At 40.2% G+C, this 12651-nt stretch overlaps 1 protein-coding gene and 1 long non-coding RNA gene across 2 annotated transcripts in view; one reads left to right on the forward strand and one right to left on the reverse strand.

Annotated features, from left to right (window-relative positions):
- The window catches only part of MGAT4D (MGAT4 family member D), a 42092-nt gene extending 38656 nt beyond the window's left edge, over positions 1-3436 (forward strand). The window contains exons 13-15 of the mRNA XM_081208424.1: positions 598-676; positions 2029-2141; positions 3223-3436. Of these exons, the coding sequence (XP_081064550.1) occupies positions 598-676; positions 2029-2141; positions 3223-3273 (243 nt within the window). The 3' untranslated portion in view covers positions 3274-3436. The remainder of the gene's footprint in view (positions 1-597; positions 677-2028; positions 2142-3222) is intronic.
- Positions 3437-10284: 6848 nt separating this feature from the next.
- LOC308594955 lies at positions 10285-12459 on the reverse strand. The gene is made up of 2 exons (XR_014011704.1): positions 12336-12459; positions 10285-11724 (listed from the first exon to the last, which is right to left on the reverse strand). It is a non-coding gene; the product is annotated as an uncharacterized lncRNA (long non-coding RNA).
- Positions 12460-12651: the final 192 nt, after the last annotated feature.

A 12651-nucleotide genomic window follows, 5' to 3' on the forward strand; every position in this document is an offset into this window, starting at 1 on the left:
ATACTGTTGTAGTCAACTGAGGTAATTGGCCCAGGAAGTGCTCAGTGGTTCTGTTGCGTTGTACACAACTGAGAACCCAGCTTATGCAACATATTGCAAATTGATAGCCAGTTTACTGACAGTTGCCAGAAATGTACTCACCAGAGCTTGGAAGAAAAGCAAATCTCTGGGTTTAATACATTGTGCTTTGAAACAATAGTGAACATACTGGTATAGTATAAATGAATATGGGAAGGTAAGCTGTCAGCCAAAACTTTTATGCAACTAAGGATCCCTTGATTAATTATTGGAATTCCACTGATTCTCTTATTTGAAAATTGTCCTTAAACATGTAAAAACTGAGAGAAAGAAAACACTGAAAAGAGTATGTGACTGTATATAGTGAATAACTTTGCCCAGGGAAAGTTAAAATATGTTAACAGCATACATAGTTGTTACAAACTAATTTAAAACTGGAATTGATTAGTTGGATATCCTGGGTTATCACATGGTTAGCACTATTGGCTGGGGAGATTTGCAAAAGGGAAATGTGCACAATAAGGCTTGGCTTTCCTCTTGGAAAACTAGCTAGGCTTTCTTTCTTTTTATTTGTTACAGGAGATAGACATACAGGCTGCAGGAGGCAATTCAGGGAATTTTAAAATCGCAAAAACTCAGGATGGATATTTTCAAATAGGTAAATATATATATATTCTAAGATGGTTTCAGCTTGGTTTTTATATTCTTCTAAACTGCAGCACAGCTTAAAGTTTTGCAATCATTTAGGGGGTGGGATCCAAAAGTTGTACTCCTTTCATGACAATGTTGCACGAGAAAGTCAAAATCATTTATTTTAAAACCGATTAGAATGTGATTGTGCTTATGTAGCCAAAACCACATTACTTCATTCAAGAAAGAGGTATTAGCAGCTGGGGGGGTAGGGCTAAGGGTGGACAACAAAAACAGTCCATCAGAGCAGGAAGACAGGAAGAAGAAATGGGGGAAAGACATGGAGATATGGAAGGAGAGAAGGGAGGGAGGGAGAGAGGGAGGGACAGGGGATATAAAGGTTGGATGTCTCAAGAAAGCAACACAACACAAGAGAGAAGAAAGGGGTAGCAAGATTGTGTTTAGTGTTGGAACATTGGAGGGGCTTGATGTGTGAATGCTTCCCTGCCACCCAGTGACTGCATGGTAGAGACAGAATTTCAGCTCACTTATTGCATAGCCAACTCTAGTCTGCATGACAAAGTCATGTCAAGTGTGCATTACTGTGCAAGCGTGCACATCGCTTCAGTCTGACTTCTAACCTTAATGGTCTGTTCTCCTATCACAGTGTCCTTAGCATGTTTGGCTGTAGGCTGCACCTATGGTAAAGAACATTGCCTTATCAAAGAAAGGGTGTGGCCTCATCCCAGCCTGTAAAAGGCTATCATTGGGGGACTGAAAATTGTAACTAGTTGTGACTTTGCCTTAGTCGAAAGAGATTGTGACAGCATAAATTAGGGGCATCTGATTTTCTCTGATACCTGCTCCCCCCTGTAACCTTCTGTTCTGTGTCTAATATCATTCTGTTCTGGAAGGTCCCTCTACCCTCAAGAGTAGCTTTGCTGAGGAGCAGGGATGCAAAGAGCCCATTTGGGTTGAGGGGATTGTCGAAACTTGGATGTCCCAATTGTTGAAAATTGCATGCGCCAAAGCACTTTCCACAAAGGCAAAGCCACCATTGGCTACAACCTAGAGCAAGGCAATAACACCTTTTTACAAACCGCTATGCAGGATCATGAATTGGAAACAAAAGTCACAGGTTTGCATTGCACAGTTTTAACATTACAAAGATATGCACCAAGGTTCTACTTTAATATGATAGTATGCCCACTTCAGTGATGTCTCATTAAGACGTAAAAAAAATGCAATATTCATTTATTTAACTTTGTACCTTATTTGATGTAATATAAAATAAGATTTTTATTTTTTTATTATTTACTATTCTGGGAAAATAGGTTTATTACAACATAAACCAAAAATAATGTTTTCATTCACATATAGGCACATTCAAAAATGGAATAGCAGATGGCATCGTCAACCCAAACTTAGGAAATATAAAAGCTCTTCGTTTATCTATCCATTCTAGTTCTGCTACGTGGTTGTTACTGAGTGAGGTAAGCTTGTAGGAATAAAGAACTAGTCAAAAGATAATTAACAGAGCACTCCTAACCTCAGATCTGTTGGTTGGAAGGGGTTAAGATGGAGCAGAAATACCCCTCTGCCAGGGGAGAGGAGCTCTGATGACGAGGCATCTGTGCCTGCAAACCCTCAGTACAACTATAGATAATTCAGCATTTATAATTTACTGTCAGTGGTGTTTCCACAGTTGGTAGGCTCTGAAATGGGGCATTCTAGGAACAGTGTCATGTCAGAGGCAGCCTAGGGACCATGAGATCCAAAGACCCTCAATTCCCCCCAAGAAACCCAGGGTTGCACCCATTAACTGTGCAAACATGGAGGTGGCATAGGTTTCTTTGAACTGCTCATATCGAGCAGGGATTGAAGAGACGAAATTAAAGTCCCTGTCGCTGGGTACATAGAGGGGAGGAGCGGCTGGGACCCTGCAGGTAAGCGGCATCACCCCACCTGCTGAAGGCCTTGAAAACCCAGCTATTCAGCAAGCAACTGCACCGGGCAGCCCATTGACAGCAACTGAAAGAGTCTGAAGCCATCACAGCAGCCATCCATGGGCGTAGCCAAGGGGGGGCATGGAGAGGCAGCTTACCCCCCTCTAAATCAATAAAAATACATAGCAAACTGAGGTTCTGTGCCCCCTAACAAAAGGCCTGCCCCCCCCAAATCCTGGCTATGCCCATGCAGCCATCTCTTCCTAACTGAGCATAGTTCATCCCCCACCCCCCGCACCAATCAAAACCAATGGGGTGAATTTAGCAAATGAAAAAACTGCTATGAAGAAAAGAAGAAGAAAAAACATCACTTCCAAAGCTTTGTCTTTACTGTTAATTCTTCTGGTGTTTTGTTTGTTTGTTTGTTTGTTTTGGGAAACATCTTCAGACAGAATTGTTAATACTGATTAGTCTGTAAAATTTGACATTTTTCTACTTACACAATATCTTACTGAGAGATTTGGAGGAAACAACTGCAAATTATGTAAAGATAAGCAAACAAACCAAGAAAAATGTTTTCAGTATTCCATAAATGTTGACAAATAAACTCTCATTTCTTTTTATGTAGATATTCATAAAGATGCAGTGGGAAGAGAATAAGAAAGAAACACTTCTTTGAAAATATGAAAATCTTGAATGCTACATGGAAGCAAGGCCATCTAGTGGCAGCAGCAAAACTGTCAACTATAAAATGTAATCTCCTTCCTAATACAGCGTAGTAGGAGAGGGGATAATGTTACTTTAAATCTCATTAAATCTTATTTTTTTTGAAAAACTGATAATATATTGCCAACAGCCCCTTTGTAAATAAAAATACTTTCAATAGCTTAAACAAATAAGGATGCAGTCCTATCTACACATTCTAGGGTATAAAAACCCATAGGATTGCACTGTAAATACCACATGTTAATTTATTGTACAGTAGATTAGCAATACACCTTTTTTATAAAAAAAAAACCCATAGGGCATGATATTGCCAAAACTACATACCTTTAAAGTCCTATTACAACAGGGTTTTTTTTTTTTTTTAAAAAAAAATATTTATCTGATCTCATTTTTCCCTAACCAGTTGCTCAGGTAACGGAACTGGAATTCTTTAACTTTATCTTCACAGCAGCCCTTTGAGGTAAGAGATGCAGTGACGCAAAGCAACTCAGTTTCCTTCATAACTAAAGCCCTCCCAAATGGACTGTATGTGATGTGGAAGTTTCATAATCAGATCTCCCAACATTATTTTTTTTCATAACAGCAGTCACATCTGGGGAGGGAGGCACTCAAAGACAGATTGAAGCAGCAGTCCTGGGAGAGGGCTTTTCAGCTTTTTCCTCTCTGCTGTTTTCCTAATTTGAATTGCCTGAAAGGAGCAACTGTTTACCTCACAAAGGGCTCAGGTGGGGGAAAGTAAATTATCAGATTACTATGTAAAGTGCTCCTTTTTCCATGCAAAATGCCCTTTCCCCTTGTTTCCCATCACCAAGCTTTTCCCTCCTGAACTCCGTGCATGCACAACCTAGGGCAATGTAGCCCCATGCTATATCATCTGAGTAACAATTTACTTGTTGATGTTGGTGTGGGGTGATAGGGTGCAGAGTTACATCTATCTTATGTTCTATCAGGGCGATAGGGGTGTGGCTGCTGTCAACATGGGACAGCTTTTTCCAATATATTTTCCACACCTAATGCAAGTCAGTGGGAGGGAAATTTCCTGTGACCGATCAGGGGCTGGGGTGTGGCGTTGCTTAGGGGGTGGGGCATAGGATTTGCCATCAGTGTGCACTTCTCCTATATCCCATCCACATCTTAACTCTGTTTAGTGTTGCTCAATGCCAGGGCTTCCTGGAATAAAACTTTGATGATCTGCAATTTGATTGTGAATGAGGGAGCAGGTTTGGCATGTATAACTGAGACCTTGGGATGATGGACTAGACCCTATGCTAGCCCAGCTGTGTCTGCCTGGGTTCTTGGCGCAGCACCGTTCCAGATGAGAGAGGGTGAGGCAGCACATGGGAGTTTTAGTTGTCCATAAGAATTCAATCACCTTCACCAGCAGACCGATCCACAGGATAGCTTGTGGTATTGGGCCAGAAATACAGAACCAGGATGTTGCTAGTGTGCCCTCCACCGTGCTGCTTCACAACCTCCCTAACCAAGTTGGCAGCAGAAGCCTCAGGTGCTATGTGGGAGAACCCCTTCAAAATAGCGTTTGGGGATTTCAGTATCCATGCCGAAGCTGCCTCATATGGGATGGCTTCGGGCTTTGTTGTCTCCATGTCAACCATGGAGCTGTCTCAGTACATCAATGTCCCAACCTATGTGGCTGGACATGCCCTCAGCCTTGTCATTGTCATAGAGCAGATTAGTAATATTTTGCTGATTGGAGGGCCCACTGTGAGTCTCTTGTCATGGACAGACCATTCTATGGTGAGTTTTGGGCTGAATGCAGCTATTCTGCAAGGGTGAGGGACCCACTGAGTTGGTCTACCCTTGGAGACTGATGGAGTCCTAAATGCTCTGGAAGATTTTCCAGCTGACATGACTGGTGGTCCCACCAAGGTTCTTGCCTCACTGATTACAGTGGACGCTCGGGTTGCGAATGTGATCCGTGCGGGAGGCACGTTCGCAACCCGCAGTGCTCACAACCTGCAGCGCCGTGTCTGCGCACGTACAGGTCGCGATTTGGCACTTTTGTGCATGCACAAAGCACGAGTAACCCATTTCGGTACTTCCGGGTTCGGCGTGGTGCGCAACCTGAAAACGTGCAACCTGAAGCATCTGTAACTCGAGGTATGACTGTACTTAGATCCATTCCAGTTTGGCTTCAGGCTTGGTCATGGCACCAAAACTGCCTTGGTCACTCTAGTTGATTATATTTGTTAGGAAAGAGATTGGGGGGAGGCAAATGTGACCCTCCTCGTTCTCCTTGATCTCTTGACAGCTGTCAATACTGCTGATTATGGTATTCTTCTGGAGCCTTTTAGGAAGATGGAGGTTGGGGGCACTGTATTTCAGTGGTTCCACTTCTACCTCCAGGGCCATTTCTGGAAAGTCATGGAAGACTACTGTTCAGTGTCATGAGATTGTCCTGTCGTGCTCTGCAGGGTTCCATCTTGCACCCTATGCCAATTCACATTTATATGAAGCCTCTGAGAGCTGTCATCAGGTGATTGGAATGAAGTGTCATCAATATGCGGATGACATCCAGTTCTCTCTCTTTGTTTCATCTGAATCTGAAGGCAGTGGTGGGCTGCATTTCGCCAGTAAACTGAAACTGAATCATGAAAAGACAGATCTCACCTAATCCCTGTTTTTAAAATAGCAGCATTGGTTGCAGGTTCATTTCTGGGCCCAATTCAAGGTGCTCATGTTAGTCTTTAAAGCTCTAAATAACTCAGGCCCCAACTACCCAAAAGGCCTCCTCCTCTCCTGCATACCCTCTCAAGTGTTAACATCAGCAGAAGGGATCCTCTTGATTGTTCTACCACCCTCAGAAACGCAGGTGGCAACGGCCCAGGACAGGGTATTCTCTGTGGCAGCCCCTAAGCTGTGGAACACCCTTGCCACAGAGGTGTACCTGGTATCTTCATTTTGCATTTTTTGTGAATACTGATGACAAGCTTTTTTACCCTGGCTTTTGACACCCGGTATATATGTATATTTGGTCTCAACCTTTTTCTGTGACTGAAAGTTGTTCTAAATTTTCTTTAACATTGTGTTTTAATTGCTGTAACCCACCCTGCAACCTTAGGGTGGGTAATAAATTTACTATGAAAATTAAGATCATTACTGGTAAAACAGCTCTACTGGCCAAGTGTTCCACCAGTGTAGTTGTCATGCCAACAATGCGCATGGTATTGCACCGGTGCCCTGGTTCTTCTGCCAAATCCTAAAGTTCCTCAGCCAACATAACTCCAGTGTAGGATTGCCCCCTTTGAAGTTTTTTTTTTTTTTTAAAGTTTGAATACCTTGATGTTTTTATTTCAAATGAAGATTCACTAGAACTTTGGTATTTTCACTGTGGTTGCATACGGTATGGCAAAAGACGAAATCATTCACTCTTGTGCCTTGCATCTATGCTGAATCATATGTCCACGACTCAGAAAAGTTTTAAAATAAAATGAAAAACTGAAGAAATTCTGTTAAAAAAAACCACACACACACACCACAACCAAGTGCCTTTATAGTCTGCAATGTGTTTAATTCAATTCTGAATACTGTATATTACTCAGGAATAACTTTTTATACAGTAGTGTATAAAACTTAGCATAGTTATCACCTCATAACTGGTCCTTTGTGTGGGATTGGTGGGCAGGATTTTCCAAGGCAACTAACCTAATTTTTTTTAAAAAAACACAGCCGCTTAACACTGAATCAACAAGAGATTAATAAAATATTAAAATCAGATAGCCACAAATCAAGACTAAACAAGACACAGAGCAAAAATAATCAGGAAAATTGTCCATTAAATTTCAGGAGCCTGATCCAACTCCCAGAACAACCTCCCACCCCCCTGCGACCACCAAGTCCACAGATTATGGCAGTGGTGACAAAAGAAAAAGTGGATAGAATAATGGGGCTGGCACCTTGATTGGGATACAAATTCTCCCCTCCCTGGTCATCAAAGGATCATATGATTAGTAGAGGATGCAGTTACCCCCTTAGCTGTTCTTCACTGATCAGTTAAGAAGGGAGGCTGTGTGCTTGACTATGTGTGTCCTCTGTATGTGTGTGTCCCCGTCCTGTGTGTGTGTGTGTGTGCGCACACATGAGAGTGTCAGATGACCACACTGACTTTGGCCCACCTTCACTGCTGGCATTTGGTCCCCTGAGAGTTGGCCAAGGGTGAATGCAGCCATCCATCCAAAAAAAAGTTAAATACCCCTATAATAAAATTACAGAAGAATAAAACTTCTTTCATCTGATAACAAAGTTGGTGCCAGTCAGGTGTCCCTTGGCAGAGGTTCCTACAGCTTGGAGACCTCATTGTACAACAGGGTGTTGTGTTTTCTTGCAAACCGGCTCCCCTGGGCAGTGGCTGTGTGTACCTTCCCATTAACTTTGCATCCAGTACATTCTCACTGTTGGTTTGGGAAGTGGTATACACACAACATTAGCCACAATCCGTATCTGCTCTGTAGTGTTTTTTTTTTTTTTTAAAAAATGAAATATTGTGTTTTGATGTGTTTTCCCCCCAAACCAGTTTCAATTTGAACTGAGAAAACGAATAAACTGCCTGCATTTTAAATTGGTAAGGAATACACAGCCTGTGCCTTAGGACTTCATAAGCTGTCACCAGCATTTTTCAGACTTCTAGTCTCCTCCTCCCATCTCCAGGAAAAGGCATCCTTGCAGGAGAGTTAGAGGATAGAATATTTTAAACATAGAGCAAGGTACCCCCATTCTCTTGAGCTCATGGGTCCATCTAGCTGCCCTTAAAAAACTTGATAATGTTCCAGAACTGTCATGCATTTGTGGTTATCGTGCCTGACTATCTGGTTATTCAGAGTTTAGAAAAGCTTTAAAGAGAAATGGCAGCTCATAAGATTAAAAAAAAAAGTTAAAATACTTCTAACTTTTCTAGTAAGACATACAGTGTTGCTACTGTGTTGAGCTGCAGGAATGTGAGTTTTCTAGAAAATTTTGAACTGGAAATAAGCATTTGAAAATGTTCAGTTTGCACTGGATATAATTTAGTATGTTTATTTTACATGTATCTATTAAGCACAGGTAAAAACTTTGAAACTGCCAAGTTTGCATAATATTGTATTTGCATTTGGCATCCATTCATTGTTTCTAATGAACTTATGAAATGGAAAATTGGCTGTGAAAAAAATAAAGCACAGGGGGTAGAATTTCATTCCACATCCCTGTGAACTGGTACTATCACTTTATAAATTGATAAATTATGGTTTTTAAAAATTATTTTAATTGGCAGCTTCAGTATTGGATTATTGCAATGTATCTGGGACTTGCATTTGCTGCAGAAACAGTAGTTAGTGAAAAATGCTGCAGCCTGATTGCTGACAGGAGATGCTACCCGCATATTATACCTTGGCTCAGAAGATATGCCCAGCCTGCCAATTGGCTACCAGATCAAATTCAGGGTTTCACTATTAGTATTTAAAACCCTTAACAGCTTAGAATCAGCTGCCTAAAAGGAGTGCCTTGCCCCATTATGTGTCACTTCAACAGTTTTGATCTACAGAGCTTGCACTTTTTACAAATGCCGTTATGATAATTGCTCCACATTTGCTAGGAGCTGATCGTTCAGTATGGCAACAGTTATGCTTTGGAATTCCCTGACTGCTAACATTAGGCAGATACCCTGATTAGACTATTATTTATTTATTTAAATGACCCTATCCAGATCTGTATTAAATATTTGATTTCAAATTTTGCTGATTTTTATCTGTGTATTATTTATAATTATTTTATAGTGTTGATATGCAGAACAGACTAGAGATATTTTGATTAAGTGGTTTATAATGTTTCTAAATAAATAAAACAAATTTGCACACTGTGTGTAAGATTAGTTCCAAGCTTTGTTGGAGAGTCACGTTCAGTGCAACAACACACCTTCCTTTCCCTCTTTATCACAAGGCCTGCATGGCGAAAGTGTTGTTGTTTTTTAAGAGGAAATCCAAAATGAAAATATTGTAAGCAACTAATGCAAAAGGAACTACTTCATGACATATAATCTGGCACAGCGCAAACAAATGGTCATTAAACACATGGAGTGGAGGCAAGGATGGAGCATGTAAAGCTCTGGAGACCATGAAGCTAACTCTCTGTGGTGTGTAGATGGGGAGATATAGATTCTTGCTATTGAGGTTGCACAAGGACATTCCTTTCTCTACCCACAGTAGCAAGCGAGTAGTTTTTCCATAGCAACTTACTCCATGGTTACACTGTTAGTGCCATATGGATGAGGCTGTTGAATGGAATGATACACTAGCTAAAAATAAGAGAAGGCAATTTTACTGGTGCTCCAAGACCTTATTTCCTCTGAGCTCATTTGGAGTGCATTATTATGCACACCACACTTCTGAGGATAAGCTTAAGGCACAGAAATACAGGATTTAATTTCTCTTGGATGGGAGAGCACTAGAGACATATGGTGTTTTTAAAAAATATTTTATAAAAAAAATACACAAGCAGAAGTTAGTAGAGGCAAATGCGCTCTTTAGGCAGATAGCACAGCTACTAATACTGCATCAGGTTCCCAAATAAAGCAACTGCATCTTTCATGCATTAGTCAACTTATAAAGCTTGCTCCAAACTGTAGTTGTCTCTTTGGTTCTCCCCAAAATGTACCTCACATCACAAAACCTATAATTTCAAAGAAACATTAAGGTTCTTTTGTTAAAGAACCTTCAGGTGACATTTTAGGGTGAAAAAGCGTATCTCATGATGAACCCATTTGCTATAATAATGACAGTCCAAATTGAAAACATGAGGAAGTATGCATAGCAGCCTGCAAATTTGATTAAGGCAATTCATGTTAAAATCTTGCGTTTTAAATGCTACATTCTTGTTCTTGGTTTCACAATGCAGGTATAATAATATAACAATGTGAGCTGGTCCACTAAAAGATTTCAAAATCCAGGAGCAAATATTTTTTCCCATGGAGCAATTTTAGATGCCACTAGTTTAATAAATTGGTTTGAATACACTTTTATTTACATTTTGGTATATAACGCACACTCATAACAAAACATTTATAGGCATGGGGGTATCAGGAAGCAGTCTTATGTACAGTATGCATGTGGTTCTGATAGATTATCATATGATATTAATTCTATAATATATTCTTACTAATGCCCTTTTGAGTATTGACCACTATTTTATTGAGTTTATTAAAAGAAACTAAGGCTTTGGTTAGAAAAAGTGCAAAGATAGATTAATATTGCAGAATTACTGTAACATATTAAAGCATAAGCCAAAATTGCAATTTATTTCAAACACAAACACAGTCTAATTTATAACTGCAAGAATACAAGCTCCATATTACTTTTTATAGAGGCTATTTCTCCATACAAATATACATTAGAATGTAATTATCTCCGTAATATTGTAAAACGTATTGGGTTTCCTTCTGAAAATCAAGTCTATATTACTATTTTGTTAGCAATATAAACTCTTATATTCTACTTAAAACAGTTCAATACTGTATAATCTCCATTGCAATCATCATTTTTATCATTCTCACATTAACCACCTTGAGTATTGTTTGCATTTGAAAACTCATTTTTATTATATTCATCACAAACAAAGGTACAAAATGGTCATGATTTTCTGCAGTAATACATTTCATACATTGTTTTACATTTGCAGTGAGTCACTTTTCTAAAAGAGAATAAGTGCTCCTCCAGAATTGTGGCCTTTTGCAGGTGTGTTCTGCAGCATGCCATTAATACAATAACAGTCCATTGGTGGTAGATTTATATTGGATGGTCTACACCTCATTCCGATTTATTTGTTCTGTGATTCTTTGCCAACTTTATAGCATTATTGTTGTCTGGAGAGGCACCCTTGCTCAATACCTTAACAAAAGTGGTGCAAAACAATAACCCGGTTATTTATGGTATGATTTCAGCAGGAAGCTTCAGGGCATGCACTGACTGGAACCAAAGCAGTAAGTCCGCCCCAAATCTTTTGCAGGCAGAAACAGGATGGAAAGCGATATCACTACCCCAATACCATCTTGAGCACAAATAATTAAATAGATACAGAATAAAAGGGACATCTAGAGGGACCTAAAAGTGCAAAGTAAACCATGGGAAAATAAGGCCATCTATGGCTACTAGTTATGATGGCTACATACTGTATTATCTCCAGTAGCAGAGGGGGGATACCTCAGAATGCCTCTGCTGTGAACAACTGTAGAAGATTACTATTGTATTCATGCCCTGCTTATGGATGTATTCCTAAAGATGTATGATTGGTCACTGTTGCAACAGAATGCTGAACTAGATGGGCTGTTGGTCTGTCTGATCCAGTAGGGGTCGTCTTAGGTTTTTGAATTCTTGTTTCTGATTCATAGGTTTCCCAGTTGAAGATCCTTGAGCAATCTCTGCAGACAAAAGGCCTTCTGTTGGTACAGTTCACTTTAAGGTGTGACAACAGGCCACACACATGATTAAAGACCTAAGGCTTGATCAGTGCAAAATAAGCTACTGGTAGGTAACTAGAAACCAATTTCAGTCTTTTGTTCTAATTTATCCCACTAAAAAGAATTAATGCAGACTGCGGCAGCAAGCAAAAACAATGAAAAGGCTTTTGGCACATTAAAACACCAAGGCTGCACTCTCAATCCCAGTTATCTGGTAGCTAGTCTCACTGAATTAAATTGGGCTGGCTTTTGAGTATAGATGTGCCTCATCCACACCATATATTTAAAGCACATGCTCCCCCCCCCCCCAGAATCCCGAGAACTATAATTTCCCCCTCACAAGTCATAATTCACAACACCCTTAACAAAATACAGTTCCCATGATTCTTTTAGGGAAGCCATGTGCTTTAAATGGCTGTAACACACTACTAGTGCATCAGCTTTTATAGGTCAGAATCCATCAGATGCATGAAGTATATACTTACAGTTTAGGGCAGGGAAGGGAAGACAAGAAGCGGAGAGAATATGCAAAAAACAGGTAGGTAATAGTTATATAAAAGCAAAAGACTTACAGTGACAATTGACAAGGATGTGTTAGCAGTACCAGTGTTAACATAGGTAGGCTGACAGAACAGATGAACAGTCCACGTATGACATAATATATGATAGCCTTTAAGGTGTCCCAAAATTCTTTGTTGTTTTAATAGGCATATAATAATAAGCCTCCCTCTGAAAATTGCCTATAGCATGATGCGTTCCCACACTGATCTTTCACTACATCGCACGTGTCAAGAGACGCCAGCTCTTTTTAGCAAGAGCTGCGATTGACACAGAGCAGGCGCTTCATCAGGACCCTTCACTAAGCAAGGGGAATGACGAGAGCCGTGA

Source organism: Podarcis bocagei (genome assembly GCF_964188305.1).
Source record: "Podarcis bocagei genome assembly, chromosome: 9".
Taxonomy (NCBI): domain Eukaryota; kingdom Metazoa; phylum Chordata; class Lepidosauria; order Squamata; family Lacertidae; genus Podarcis; species Podarcis bocagei.